At 35.8% G+C, this 15,652-nt stretch overlaps 1 protein-coding gene across 1 annotated transcript in view; it reads right to left on the bottom strand.

The window, feature by feature from the left end:
- The window catches only part of LOC115883196 (transmembrane protein KIAA1109 homolog), a 52,068-nt gene that overhangs the window by 27,897 nt on the left and 8,519 nt on the right, over positions 1 to 15,652 (bottom strand). Inside the window, 39 exon segments of the mRNA XM_030901513.1 lie at positions 613 to 759; positions 859 to 996; positions 1,056 to 1,142; positions 1,474 to 1,660; positions 1,716 to 1,832; positions 1,885 to 2,076; positions 2,316 to 2,423; positions 2,578 to 2,839; positions 3,092 to 3,303; positions 3,379 to 3,559; positions 3,613 to 3,858; positions 4,042 to 4,191; positions 4,330 to 4,541; positions 4,598 to 4,739; positions 4,876 to 5,263; positions 5,575 to 5,767; positions 5,936 to 6,089; positions 6,326 to 6,912; positions 6,971 to 7,183; positions 7,589 to 7,777; positions 8,037 to 8,165; positions 8,402 to 8,536; positions 8,889 to 9,009; positions 9,506 to 9,628; positions 9,688 to 10,090; positions 10,149 to 10,395; positions 10,856 to 11,036; positions 11,096 to 11,287; positions 11,516 to 11,680; positions 11,750 to 11,893; positions 12,154 to 12,291; positions 12,350 to 12,561; positions 12,624 to 12,773; positions 12,926 to 13,082; positions 13,295 to 13,532; positions 14,287 to 14,427; positions 14,481 to 14,644; positions 14,941 to 15,292; positions 15,394 to 15,648. Of these exon segments, the coding sequence (XP_030757373.1) occupies positions 613 to 759; positions 859 to 996; positions 1,056 to 1,142; positions 1,474 to 1,660; positions 1,716 to 1,832; positions 1,885 to 2,076; positions 2,316 to 2,423; positions 2,578 to 2,839; positions 3,092 to 3,303; positions 3,379 to 3,559; positions 3,613 to 3,858; positions 4,042 to 4,191; positions 4,330 to 4,541; positions 4,598 to 4,739; positions 4,876 to 5,263; positions 5,575 to 5,767; positions 5,936 to 6,089; positions 6,326 to 6,912; positions 6,971 to 7,183; positions 7,589 to 7,777; positions 8,037 to 8,165; positions 8,402 to 8,536; positions 8,889 to 9,009; positions 9,506 to 9,628; positions 9,688 to 10,090; positions 10,149 to 10,395; positions 10,856 to 11,036; positions 11,096 to 11,287; positions 11,516 to 11,680; positions 11,750 to 11,893; positions 12,154 to 12,291; positions 12,350 to 12,561; positions 12,624 to 12,773; positions 12,926 to 13,082; positions 13,295 to 13,532; positions 14,287 to 14,427; positions 14,481 to 14,644; positions 14,941 to 15,292; positions 15,394 to 15,648 (7,752 nt within the window).

Genomic DNA, 15,652 nt, shown 5'->3' with positions numbered 1-15,652 from the left:
TTTTTAATTGAATTATAGCTTCATTAAAATAAAAAATACCCCGCCTATGATACGGAGAGTGCAGGTGCACTGAAGAAACAAAAGACAGTGTTGCGTTGGGCGGCAGAGCCGTCAGGAAACGACCGTTACGACGGAGACAGCCTATCTATCGCTCGTGTCGCACTCGTTAGAGCCAAAAACAATAACACAACAATAACAAGACGTTGTCTGTCCGCATCTTCCAGCTATTTATGAATGAGATGCTCAGTCTATATTTTATTCTAAGTCTATGGTTAGAATCATATATCCTGAGCATTTTGTAAAATGTGTAAAATTATATTTTGGAAAAATTTACAGACAAAATTATTGCACAGGGTGTTTTAAAGTTGGGACAAAAAACAATCCTTTGATTAACCCTGTATAATATGCCAAATACTAAAGTTTATAAAAAGCTGAGTTTACGAATTAAATTAATATAATTATATACAGCTTGCTAAAAAATTCATGAAAATAGGGCTAAAAATAACAAAAATATAAGTGTATAAAAAATGCACCAAACTTCACTGGGTGCCTTTCAAGTTGATACACGAATTTTTTACACCCTGTATCATTATTTATCTATTATACTAATACCTGTTCATAGTTTGCGTGTCGCTAAACGTCACACGCGGCCCTTTTTCCGTCGTTTTTACCCGCAATGATGCGGATCTTGACGGACCGGAACGGGGGGAACTGTCAAAACTGCCAGTATTATTCGTATCCAGCTTAATACTTCCCGGGCTAAAACGACAATTTTTAGGTAAAAAAAGAGAAAATTCCCACTATAAAAACGTTTTTTTTCCAGATTTAAACACTATGTACAAAAAAAATTATATTTACCTTCCTTGATCTTCTGGCATAGGGCTGGGCACCACAAAAGATTTCGACCTAAACGTACTATTCTTAGAGCCCAAACCAAATTTTCCTTTTATTGAAGAAGCTCTCATACTCTGCCTTCTCAGTTTTTGGATCATATCCCTGTTAAAAATATTTTTTTTAAAGAAAAAAATACATTCAGACTAAAAATATATATCTACCTTCGAAAATCTTTATACACCATGGCTTCTAGTTCTTGTAATCGCTTCATTTCTAACTCTATAGTGCCATGGGAAGCCCCCAGTGATCTAGAAAGAGAAAAAATAAATAAATATAAAAAATCATACCCCCCTCCAGTATATTTAACAAAATATGACGATTATTCAGACAACGTGTTAGACAAAGAACGAAACTTCCGATTTACGTGTCTCGATTTTTAACTCAAGGGATGTGATTACCTCAAATTTTTGTACAATATTTAGTTCATTTTTAATAAGAAAAATACAACATCAAACAAAGTTCGAGCGATTAGGAAGGAACATTGTTAGACTTGTATTTTCCGAGTTATTCTTGGATTAACAAGGGATGATATTACCTAATATTTTTGTACGAAATTTAGTACGTTTTTGAAATATTTACCTTAAATCTGTTATAATTTTCGCCTGTTCGTTCATTTCTTTTTCGATTAATTTCGATCTGCTTCGATTATCTAAAGATGGATCGAACATAAACGAGGGCAAAATACTTTCTTGCGAAGTTCTGGTACCGTCTGTGGGATCGTTCTCGTCCGAATCATAATCAAACGGAATGCCCGTGTCTTCTGCACCTAAAATTATATTACCTTAAAACAAGTTTCATTTAAAAAAAAAACTTTTTTATACCAGTTAACATAGTAAGGGTGTGCCCTAAGGCTGACAACTGTTTCCCCACATTTATATCAAGGTGTGTATCAACCCCTTCCATCTGCCATTGCACATTTAGTAGCCATTTTGCGTTATCTAAAAAAATAAGTTTAACAGGCAAAAAAAAAATTGTTTCAATTATTTTTACCGTTAGGGCCTTTCGAGGTTATAGTACGACTACAGACTTCGTAGGTACCGTCGCTGACCACGCATAAGTTCATGATTGAAGCATCTGTCATATCCGGTTTCCAGTCATCCAAAGAATTTTCGAAATCTTCGGCAAAACGAAGACATAGATTCGAGAATTTGCCTTTACTTACCAACGAACCGGAACTACAGGCTTTAAAAGAAAAAAATTATAAAAAAAACATTTTGTAACAGCTCTTAGTAGGCTATATAAAATTTAAAAAAAAATGGTGGATGCGCATAATTAAAAAGAACAGCAAATTTCTGAATAAGTGTCCGACATATGGCAGGATAATTTTACAAGTATTTTTAAGGAAAAAAGTTCATATAAACACGTATATCACCCTGTAAAATACCGAACACTGATTCAAAAACACCTAGTATACGTCTTACCGGAAATACTGGTATTTTCCAGAGTAACTACTACAGCGCCCCTACTCTCTTCATATCCAGATCGACCGTTCCATGATATAGGCAAAGGATTCAACGGCAGACATATACCTAAAAATAAATGAGTCTTAATTTTTAATCCGAGGGATGTGATCGCTTATTTTTTTTGTACCAAATTTCGTACATTTTTAATATGAAAAAATAGCGTTACCATCGTATATTCCAAACAAACTTTCAGCGATTAATTATTATTAATATATATTACCCATGTCTTCTACGGTGAGTTGCAAAAATAAAGTCCCCAAATGAGGAGCGCCGAGCTGGCTGGTGATCTGTCCGAACTGGAATTTTTCCTCCTTCATTTCCCTGTTCAGATTGGCCCGTTTTTCCGTCCAATAATCGTAGGCGTTTTTGTAGTTCAGCCACACCAAAATGGCTTTGTCCACGGCCACCGGTTGGATATAAATTAAGGGTCTTTTTAGGGTGATCAAGACCACCTCTTTATCTTCGCCCTCGATAATTTCGTCCTTAAAAAATATTATTAGTACAAAAATTAATTTACAGTACAAAAATATTAGGTAAATACATCCTTCGAGTTAAGATGTTCGACTTCAAGTCTTAACTTTCAAATCAAGGGATGTCATTACCTAACATTTTTGTACGAAATTTAGTACATTTTTAACATGAAAGAATAGTGCTGCAATTGTATATTTATAGTAAAATGTGAGTAATCTAAAAGAGACTATACATTTATGATTATTATCGTAAAATAGAATTACCTGGAAAGCGTTTCTCAAACCGATGCGCGTATTAAAAAAGGCGACGTGCTGGTACTCGATATCCGCCTCTTCAAACACAGCGTTCCTTATAATTTGACCCAGAGATAAATTCAAGTCTACCTGAGCTTTACCGAACAGCCTAGACGCTGTACCGCCAGGGTTGGCTCCGGACACGTTTTGTACTCGGTTCGACAGTTCCAAAACTACCGCTCCTGAAGTAATAAGAATTTATTAGATAAGTATATACGTTAAAAACCCTGAGAAAATAAAATAAACTAAATTTTTACCTGTTTCTAATCTAACAGCCGAGCTACCAGCTGTCGTAGCCGTTAATTGAATACGCTGTATTTTGATAACCAGCGAAAATAACAGTCTGTTTAACGTAGAAGAAGATTCTTCCGAATCGTCGAGCCAGATTGGTACCGGTCGTTCTCCCCCGTATACTTTTTGTACTACTTCGTTCACCTCCTAGAAAACCATAATTTTATTTCGCAAAGTAATTTTTATAAAGTATGTTTTACCCTCATAAAAACTTTTTGTACGAACACCAAATGATTTAACAGATCCGTGGTAAGGCTATGTTCGAATACGCCTATGTCTGCGTTGGCGTTGAGGTATCCACCTTGTTTAAACACCACGCCCTCTGGATTTCTTAAGCCATTGGCTGCGGTTTCCGGTATATACTCGGCCATTACGTGCACTGCCGGAAGAGCTATGCTAGCTTCGGAAGGGAGGTTAGCTTCTTTTTTTTCCGTCTGGCTGTAGCCCTGTAAATAAAAAAAAACGCCGTCAAAGAAGGTCGGGGCAACGACAATCCGTGATAATTTTGAAGCGAGTTGAAGCCCTAGAAATCATTTAAATGGCCCGTAGTACTCTTCTTTATCTTTTGGATGGCGCTTACTGTCAACTCTCAGAATATTTTTTAATCAACACAATTTACAATTATTTACCTGAGGTAACTTGGTGGTAAAACTTAGAGTGTGATGCGGTAAATCTATGGTAAATTTCGCCTTGCTTCCTGTAAATCCGGTACTATTTACTTGGTCCATTTTGTACTGGGCTTGAAGTGATGGCAACAGTGCTGCGGTGATGCTTAAGCTCTATTCAACAAGAAAGTTTTTGTAAGTTGGTTAAAAAAAGAATAATAAAAATGAGTTTACACTTAAGACAAGGGATGTGATTGTTTAAAATTTTTGAACGATATTTAGTACACATTTTTACAACTGAGAGAATTTTACCTGTAAAATTACAGAAAACTGCATGACTAGAGGTTGAAGTAAACCCTTTTCCCCCACAGTTCCTTTAAGTTGAGTAAATTGACCAGTCAATGGCGTATCCCTTGACGGATGATTAGGTGAATTTTGTTGATCTTCTTCGTTTTGAGCACCTCTAGATACTCGGCTTCTGGGTACTCTCAGTTCTTGCAACGTAGAACTCAATTGTTTACTTCCTAAAAAGCATTATTTAGTCGGAAAATTACAAATACAGATTTTTATGGCACTTTACCTCTGGTTACCATGCCGTGTAAAGCTACAGGGTGTTGGGGAATATCAATGTTCACCGCACCGATAGTCAGCAGTCCTGAGTTTTTATCCTTATTGCGTTTGTTAACAGAAGAATACAGGGCTTGAGACTTTCCTATAGTTACCTAGAGGGAAAAAAATCTTACATTTCGCCTCAGTTTTGAGATTAACACAAAGGATGTGATTGCCTAATATTTTTGTACAATATTTAGTACATTTTTAAATCACCCTTGTCCCTATTGCAGTATTATTTTCACTCACCTTGACTACGGTTTGTAGATTCAAAGAACCCCCTTCCAGAAGCAGTATCATGGTACGACCGACCTGACCAGTTAGGGAACACTCCATCATCTGCGGTATCGATTTTTTTCGCACGGTTAAACTGCTGTGCAAACTGGTGATTTCCGCCTCGAGCTTCAAGCCGGACAGCGTTGCCAAAAGTCTGGTTCTGTGTATTCTGGCAACGCCGAAAACTATAAGCTTTGTATGCTCGTTGACGGCAGTTTGATTGGTTTCTCTGTGTAAATTGTAGGGAGGAGGTGTATTTTCCAGTTTTTCGATATCCTCCGATGATTTCATCTCGGTCAGAATGTCGTACTTTCGATTTCCCTTGTAGTGTTCGGATATATCGTTAGTACCAACCGAGAATCTAGAATACAAATATATTTATAGTATTCCTAGGGACACTATATGTAGAGTCTGTCCAACGGGGGAGAATCCCTGACATTGACAGTTGTGTCTGTCATTTTAAGTCACAGGCAAATCGTATTTTGTGTCATTTTCGTTGGTCAGACTATAGTAAAGTTCTATACAATTCGTTTCACAAGAGATGACGAATCAAGGGCTTCAACCTTTACCTCTAATAAAAAATACCAGCCCTGAATGATTTTGTACGGTATTAAATACATTTTCTTAATCGTCATTTTTATTGAAATGAACTATATATATATTTGTATTTACCTGTGTTTAATAGTTTTTGTATCGGGCATATTAGCATAGAGTTCCAACAAATAATAGATAGTCTTCCAACATCTTCCGGTACTTTTATCCGACGATACGGTTATCCTTTCTAACGCCGAACCCGTCGGGGTACTTACCGATATCGGCGTACCCGAACCTTCATTTAGGTTCACGTAACCCTTCACGTTTTTACCTTAAAAAGATATTACTTAACCAAAAAAAGTTTTTATTTCGTTTAACAAAATTCAAGGGATTTTTTGCTTATAATCATTACTAAACGTCACTACGGGATAACCAACGAGTATAAACAAAAAATTACTCGAATTCCTTTGATTTTTTGAGAAAAGTCAAGTTTTCATACCTGTAGACCTCAATTTTTGCGCAAAACTTTGAGGTCTGGACCTCAAACTAGGACTTGGCGAAATAACCGGCTTATTTTGAGAAGTATAAGATCCAGGGTCTGATATTTTCAACGTTAATGGTTTGGATTCGATAATATTTGAACCCGCATCGTGCTAGAAAAAAAAACCTTTTAATAAATTCGTATTTACAAAAAAAAACAGCGTCGAGAAAGCCTTGAATCAAAAGATTAAGGAAGGAGTGTATCAAAAGTTCTGACGACATATTCTTACAGATTTAGTAGCTACAAAACAAAACAACCATTCGTGCCGTCTAAGATACTGGCCAAAGTCCTGAACACACAATACGCCTACAATACTCCTTCCTTAATATTTTTAAGTGAGATAGTTACTTGTAAAAAGTCCGATGTGGAACTGTGATGCTTCTGATCGTTGTGATCACTGGCGCTAGTTTTCGGCCTTCTGATCTCTATAGCAGGCTGCTGTTCCTTCAATTCGTTTTGCGTATCCTTAACGTTTTGATACATGTTGCTGATTTGATGCAACAGTCTCAATAGAGGCATATTAACCCTCTGGTGTATGTATCTTATACCGATAGTAAAGTTAATGGCAGTTGACGTGTGATTTTTTAACTGCCCTCTAGATATATACAGGACGTTTTTAGTTTTCATCAAGTCGTTGACAGCCATGTCAGTTATCCTGTCGATTTCCAATTCGACCAGAACTTTTTCGCAAACAAAGGCAGGTATTTCATCGTTCGTATTAATCTCTACAAACCTCATATTTTAGTACATTTTTAAAGACGAATTTAAAAAAAACATACCTATTAAAAGGCCCTTTTTTCCCTTATTTTTTCCCTTCCTTTTCTCGATTTTCCCATGCTCCGAAACGACTATATCAATTTTTAACGTTTCCATATTTCCAACCAGACACAAATTCGACCCTAGAGCATCCAGAGTTGTGACGTCATTGCTTACACCTGAAACAATACAATAAGTACCGAAAATATATATATACGGGGGATTAAAAAAATATACCGGATTCTGTCATCGTAGTGAATCTTAATTGTTGTGGCATGACTCCTAGACTGGATAAAAGAGGCTGGAATATCTGATTGGCGTCCAATAATCTTACGGATTCTTGGATGGGATGTAACAAAGCTTCTTGGTCTATTATATTTTCCCTGGGTAATGTTCCAACGTCTCCTGAGGACTCGGTATGTAACGTATCTACCTTACTCTCTAAACAACCTGTATTATATACAAAAATATAATTTTTCCATGTATTTAAATTAATTAAAATTAAATTATTTACAGTAAATTTCACAAGAGAGATGACTATGATGCTTCAAGATCAACCATCACCTTCAATACAAATACGAGCCCTGAAAAACTACAGTTAATCCAAGGGATGTGATTACCATTAATTTTTGTACGATATTTAGTACATTTTTAATACAAAAAATAGTGCTAAATTGTATTTTTCAAGCAGTATGTATCTGAAAAATTAGCGTACGTTCTACGACCCTATCTGGAAGACATACCTTTAGATTAGGATGAAATATTTTAATTTTAAGTAAATATTATTGATTTTCAATGGTCATCTTTTGTTGAAATCATCTGTACAACATTTTTTGTAAATATCTGGTTGCCTACCCTCTAAATTCTTTACGTCGGTCTCGGCGTCTTGTTTCGCCATCCAGCTATACAAATCCTCACTGGAATGGGCGTGGCCAATAGCCCTGTGGGTGGGGCTCGAAGGCAGTTCAGGACTGGACTGGCTACATCCATCGCTGGGATCGGATCCAAAATTTATGACAGTATCCTCATGAAGGGTCCCATAACCTAAAAAAATACATTAACCTCGTAGTTAGACCTGACCTGCTAAGCATTTAATCTTTGATCGAAATATATATCTACCTACTGATCGAAAAAAAAAATGGCTCGCCAAAATTATCATCGATTGTCACTCCCCAGCCTTCTTCGACGCCATTTTTTTTCGATCGTATGGTATATAACTATTTCAATCAAGTATTTAATGAAATGTGTACAGCAAAACATTTACCACTAAACGATACAACAAATTTATGACACTGTTACTTACAAATGTTATCATCAATCGCACGTTTAGTCGTAAAGGGATTAGCGCCGGTTAAGAGCGGCAACACCGCGCTGGCTTTGGACGGGGGATGTACAGAGGGAACGACACTTTTTTTGCGCTTTCTGACTGGCACTAAAACAGTCAACAGGGACGTACAAGCATCGGGATTAGGCACAGAGTTCGTAAAAGCAAGTTTAAACGTGTGATCGGACCAAAAAGCAATGACCTTAGATCATATAAACCACGCGGATAAGTAAATTTGCTTCGATATCGTGTCTAGTACTCATAGAATCGAAGTTATGTGCAAAAACTTAAGAAATATAGCTTAATTCGGGTGGTTTTTATGATCTAAAATAATGTCGACTTACCGGGTGGACTAGGTGAGGCCAAAACACTCTCAACCCCACCGGAAACTACTGCCACTTGTGTTTCGGACAGTCCGGCGTTTTTTTGAGCCGCCTGCGTCCCTGAACTTATATCTTTACCTGTAGTTACACAGGGAACTAAAAAAGTTCAGAATAAAATTGTAAATACGAAATTACTATAAAACAAACAAAAAACAAGAAAGCTTGGGTGATAAAATGTGACAGGTTTGAGTTAAAAGAGTTAAATTAAACATTCATTAATGTCCTAATGTGTAGATATGTACAAAAGAATAAGTAAATGTAAAGTGCAGCTAAGTACAAGCGTGTTATATTATATTAGTAGGTGTTAGAGGTATCAGTCTGGATATGAAAGTCCCGCAAGGGATGTGATCGCCTAAAATTTCTGTACGCTATTTAGTACATTTTTTAAATGTCATCCAGACTGATACCCGAAGCGTTTTTGACAGCGGCAGCGGTCCCCTCAACCTACCCAAGTTTCTATGCGGTGCGTTCGGTCGCAAAATGATGCCTGCGTGTAGAAGCCTGGCGTGCTCGTCGGTAATGTCGGTCTCTTCGTTGCCCGACGCCTCGCCGTCTGTCAAACAGCTCTCCTGGTTCATTGAAAACGGTTAAGTGACAGCGATAATGACATTTTTATGCTAAATGCGCACTTAATATTGGACTTTAAAATTAAATAAGAACATCAAAAATGTTGTGTTAAAATTTTAAGGACCAATAGAAAATTATATGACAAAGGCTGTAGTATGTAATATGATACGTGAATAGTACTATGTATATGAGACAAAAAACTTGTATAAAAATATGTACCGAATTGAGATTGGTTAGTGCACAACAGGTGACAGATACTACAAGTCTATATATAACACAATAAATTAATATTAGATACAAAGAGTGAAAATAATAAGTTGAATAAAATTTTGATATCTTACTGTTAACGTTATCGTCATTTTTAGTGTCACGATTGAGGTTATAATTTACCTAAATAAGAAAAATATACATAACAATATAAAAAACATTTTTTCAAAATAGTCCTATACCATGTACTATAATTTTAATATATAATACTTAAAAAAACACTTTACTTACCTCCTGTATATCGGGGACGGCAATAGTAACATTGACAGGTTTCAAACGAGATTTTAGAGTGTTTTGCGTCATCAGAGGCGTGTACAGGGTGTTCTTCCACTGTCGACTCAATACAATTACACCCTGAGATTAAAAAATACAAATTAATTATCCCACAAAAAAGTAACTAGAACAATAAATACTTGTCTCAATGTAAACAGGGTTGGCAAATCGCTTTCTCTAAGATTCAGTTCTATATTCGTCGGGTCGCATTCCAGATAGTATTTCCTTAAAATCTGGCAAAGCTGCAAACTAGGGTCCTCGTGCAAGGTTTGACTTAAGGGTGTCAACTTTCCGTAGCGAGACTATACATTAAAAAAAATAAAAAAATTAAAAGTGTACGTTTAAATGTTTTTTAAACGTACTTTCGGTACTTCGTGTATATGTTGTCCGTCCAAAGCCTCCGCCATAAGACAGGCAATGACAACCGTCGATCGTTTGTACAAAGTCCTCGCCATATGTACCACCCGGATCGCAAGACGATTGCTAGGGTTCATCCAGGCATTGATAGCAGGAGAAGCGGTACTCAACAGGTTCCAGTCCAATCTAAATTTATTTATTAACTTTTTGAAACAACCCGTACACATATTTGTATACTATATACCTGGTGTAATCGATTTTTCTTGTGATCGGTGCTCTAGGGGGCGCTGCAAAATTGAACCACACCGTCTTAAGTTCTATAACGCCCGACGATATATTTCCGTTGTCTTTTAGGTTAGGATCTTTCTCTAACTCGTTGGTACGACTTTCTTCTTCCGGGTTCTTTTTATCGGTGGAATTCGGGGTAGTACCGTCTTTTGTTGCTGACTTTGAGGTGTCTTGATTGGTTTTAGGCGTATTAGCGGCAGAATCTATATTAAAAAAATGTTTCTCTCTTTAGAATAAATACAGTACATTTCACTAAAGTTACTAGTGACTAAATATTTTTGTACGATATTTAATACATTTTTAATATGAAAGAATATGGTTACAACTGTACATATAAGCAAAATTCAGAGTTTCTGAAAGCTCCAAGGGATGTAGTTACTAAATATGTTTGTACGATATTTAGTACATTTTTAATATGAAGGAATATGGTTACAACTGTACATATAAGGAAAATTCAGAGTTTCTGAAAGATAAAAGGGATGTAGTTACTAAATAATTTTGTACGATGTTTAGTACATTTTTAATATGAAAGAATAATGTTAGAATAGTATATTGCGAGCAAAGTTTGAGAGTGATCCCAAAAATCAAGGGATGCAGTTATCTAAAACTGTAATCTTTAGTAAAAAACACACTATTTTCTTGATTTAACCCACAAAAACCTACCTAAATTCTCGTTGGACTTCATTGACTCGACACTAGGCACGTTTGTGGAAGCATTCACACTCGATTCGGTGTATTCAAACTTAGACTTTTTAACTATCTTGATAGATATCCCCTCCAATCCACCCTCGAACATAATAAACCCAAGTTTATCCTCTGTACCAAACTCATCCATTTCGGATACCTAGAAATTTATTAAAATTAAAAAAAAATCTTTATAAACCATTATTTGCAATATTTTACATTGTTTTCTTGAGGAACCGGTTGCAAGTAATATTCCAAACCCCTGTACATCGGTTTGATTTTAGTTGGTATAAAAGATACTTTGGATTTGTACGGGGGGATAGCTGTAATTATGGCGTCGTTTAGAATGGAACTTTCGTTTCTCAAACGTCTCAATTGAGCGTGAGCTTTTCCTATGTTCAAACAAACAACCTAAAAAAAATTATAACAATATAAAAAATTATACAGGCACATGTTTCAAAAAACATCTCATGGAGAGATTCCTCACATGTTGTTTGAAACACCCCGTATATGATTAGGTCAACTTTTTTTTGACTTACAACCTAGCAGGGATAACTTGTACAGAGAGGTTATCTAAATATGTCAGAGTGGCTACACCATAATTGAAAATGGCTGAATAAGCTGAAACACAATACTTACCAATTGCGACTGTTGATTTTCACAGCTCTCTATAAATACTGGCTCGCCCTGTATCACATCGGAATTCGTGTGAGTCTGCAGACGTAATAATCTCGCTAGATTCACACTTTTATTTTTCGTTCTCACCACGGAAGGCCTAAGAAATTTTTCTAGAATTTCTTTGGTCTGCGAATAAAATAAATAGGTATTATTAATTAAAAAAAAAATACAAAATAAATTAAAAATTGTACCAACCTGATGATCTGAATGAAATTTGATAGATATATTATCGAAACAAACAGAGAAAAGAGACACACAAGTTAAATCTTTTATATTATCCAGAGCCGAAAATGATATAATCTCTTCCACGATCGAGACTTGCAATAGTGTAACATTCACCTAAAAAAACGTACATTTTAAAATATCAATTTTTTTATAAACCTTAAAAATGTATAATTTATTTCAAGATTATTATTCTGTACCTCCAAATCTACTAAAATTCTACAAAAATATTAGGTAATAACATACCTTGGGTTAATAAAAAAATGAAGTTCGAAATAAAGTTAAAGTTTGACGCAGAAATTTCCCACAAGGAATGTTATTACCAAACAAAAATTGTACCAATATTTAGTACATTTTTCAATATCAAAAATACTCACTTTAGGCAAAATTATCGAAGCCTGTATTTGTTTTTTCACGGTCTCCTCGTACAGGGTAGTACTAGTTCCGCCCTCTACGGCCGGCTGGCAAATTTTCGCAACGTTCGACGTAGTTTTTAACATGTTTGCCGATTTTACCTGAGAAATATCGTAAAATAATTATACCTACAGGGTGAGAAAAATAAAAAACGCCTACCTGAAAGACGCAGGAGGAATGTAAATGGTTTATTACGGTCAACGGATGAAGATTCGATACGGTAGGAGTGAGGGAATCGATAAATCGTTGCACCGTCTCTAGTAGTAAGGGGCTGATCATGATATCGAGATCGCCTTTGAGTTTTACGATGACTATTGTTCGAGATCCCGCATTATTTTGGCCGATTAGTAATTCTTCTTCTTGGAACGACCCTGTATATATTTTCAAGTAGAAGAAAAATAAACAATAAAAATTTAATAAAAAAATAATTAACCTGAATCAATTTCAATATCCTCGTTGTCCCAAATGTAAACATACGGTGAAGTGGGAGTTTTATTTTGGACACCCGAATCGGAACGGGACACCATTTTCAAAGACGTAATTCCGTCGTTAACCAGTTCCATATTAGGGACAAATCTTCCACCTATCAAATCACATCCCTTGTACTGAACATTATACAAAAATATTAGGTAATAACATCCCTTAGGTTAATTGTCGTGGTTAATGTTATTACCAAAAATTTTTGTACGATATTTAGTACATTTTCATAAAAAAAAACACCGCCAAGTAACCTACCAGCATAGACAAGTTTCCCCTCAGGATCTCGCTCGAACATCGGGGCTGAAAACTGATCCGCCTTATTTTTATTTTGCCAGTTTTGGCATCTCAGCTGATTCAAATGCGTGACGTAACTCGACATCAGCATGGGAGAATCGATTATAAACCGATTTACCTGAACAAAATAAAAAACAATAAGTATTTTTTAAAATCCCTGTATATTGTTTTTTGAAAACCCCTGTATAGTGTGGAGATTCAAATTCCAAACAACTTTCCTATTTGAACTTCTGTTCTATCGCCGAAAATAAAAAAGTTATAGCCTGTTAAAATCGGGGGTAAAATGTACGAAACACTGTACATTATTATTTACAGTACAAAAATACCTACCTGCATATGAAGATCTACCAAAGTGAAATCTTCCTGACTTCCCACCGCCGATACGTAGCTGGTATCGCTGACGCTGTCCGAAGTGTCATTGTAAGTGTCATTTATTTCATCCTTTTGTAGTTGGAAATTAATCGATTCGTTATTGGACACGATTCTAGGACTGACAGATCGATTGGAGGGCTGTCGAAATGGCGTCACCAGTCCTTGTACTGTTCTGTGTTGGTGGTTCACGAAAGATCTTAAATTAAACAGAGTACTTCACGTAAAATTATTCAAAAAATAGAATATAAAATCAATTTCACGAAAAATGACAGTTCAAAGTCATTCTGTACCCTCGGATCGTACAAAAATATGAAGGAATCACATCCCTTCTACTAAACATTGTACAGAAATATTAGGTATGTAATCGCAAAACAATTTCCGATGCACGTGATCAAGTTTGAGTGACAAGCGATGGTGACAGCGCTGCCAGATTGTGATGGATTTATGAGATCAATCTTAATTTAAAAGTGAGAAACAATATATTTATTATATCATTTTTTAAAGATTTTTACGTTTTATTTTGATGCCTATACTCATATTGGCAAAAACTAGTCCATTATGAAGATTATTCTAAGCGTTATTATGGGATATTTATTTATTGATGTACATCTTACAATACCATAAGTGGTAATAACAAGAGGGTGCTATTAATGCACAAACTAATAATAACAGAATTTACTAAAAACTAACGTAGAAATAACTTTGAAAGTGCTGTAATGTGCTTATCAATCAAACTTACTTCTCTGACTGCAGTTAAGGGTAATAAAGGACCTTTATTGTCACGTTCTCGTTTAACATAGTTTATCAGGGAAGCTAAAGAGATCTGAACCAAGGGATGTTATGACAAAAAAAAATTGTACGGTGCTTAGTACATTTTTAACATAAAAAGAATAGTGTTAGATTTCAATATTTCCGACTTTAAACGTCATCTTGAGGGAAACGGACTATACCTGTGCTCGGGAGTGTGAATCTCGTGATCGCTCCGGTGCATCGAAGGTTTTAACGTCCCTGTTTCCGGTACAGAACCGGAACCAACCGGAGTAGACCGATTTTTATCCGTCACTATATTAAGCTCGCTGGAGAATTTTTTCCTAAGAAAATATTATTTTAGAATACCCTTTCGAAAAAAAACTGTAGTAGTTACCTTTGCGGCGGGACGCTACTGCTTTCCTGCTTGGTAAAAGCGTCTCCGGCACTTAAAATAGAATTTCTTAAACTCGAACTTCTCGAATTCAAGTTTATATCCTCGTCGGCCGAAAAAAATGCTTCCGAATGGTTTTCACTCGACATTGAGGTCGTTCTTTGCACCTAAATTAATTAAAAAGATATTATCATGTACTAAAGATCGTACAAAAATTTTAGCTAATCATATCCCTTGTTAATTCGAGACGATTTGTTTAAAAAAGTTTACGTAAAAAGTTAGTGCTAATATGCTTCTTTAAGTAAACTTTATTGGCTTAACAAGGGATGATATTACCCAAAATTTTTGTAGGAAATTTTGTATATTTTTCATATAAAAGAATAACGTTAAAATATGATCAAATATATATAGGGTGTTTCAAAAAACATGAAGCCAAACATTTTGAAACTTCCTGTATATTTACCTCTTTAAGTAAACTCTCATCAAAAAGTTCACCGCCTAAAGAATACTGGCTGTCGCTTCCGTTAAAACTTTTTGACATAACAGACACGTCATTAGTCGTACCCCCTTTTGTTAATTCGCTGCTTTTTTTAAGTAAGTCGATTTTAATCGTATTATTTTCGCTTGCCGTAAAGTAATCCACAGCCAACTTGGAATCCGAAGCACTATTCTTCGGCAGCAAGTCGGAGGTTTCCGTGACGTTCAATTTTGTCTTGTCCGAGTGTAATTTCGAATCGCTGTCGAGCTTGGTGGGCAGGTTGGAAGGGCTCGTATCGATAAGTCTCGAATACGGCACCTCCTTCATTAATGCGCTTCTAAAAAAGAATTCAAGGGATGTGATTAACTGATATTTTTATACAATATTTAGTACATTTTTTTAATAATGTTGGATATATCAAAATAAAAATTAACGTACTTCATGGAAGTAGACGAAAATCTTCGGTTGTTTTTCCTCTCACTCGTCCCTATAGGACTAATAAACTGTACATTTTCATTATCAGTGTCCAGTGAACATAACCTAGGACTGTCACTGTTTTTTTCACTCTTATTGTAGCTCAGCGTATCCTGCAACGTAATTTCATTCAAAATATACGGGGGCGTTCTAAAAATTAGGGCATTCTCATGTAGAATACTCTGGCCGTATCCTGGATCTTTCCCCGGTTCATTTATCCTAA

This window comes from Sitophilus oryzae, unplaced genomic scaffold (assembly GCF_002938485.1).
Source record: "Sitophilus oryzae breed Bouriz unplaced genomic scaffold, Soryzae_2.0 scaffold_1828_pilon_pilon, whole genome shotgun sequence".
Lineage (NCBI taxonomy): Eukaryota > Metazoa > Arthropoda > Insecta > Coleoptera > Curculionidae > Sitophilus > Sitophilus oryzae.
This window is presented reverse-complemented; position numbering and strand designations above follow the sequence as displayed.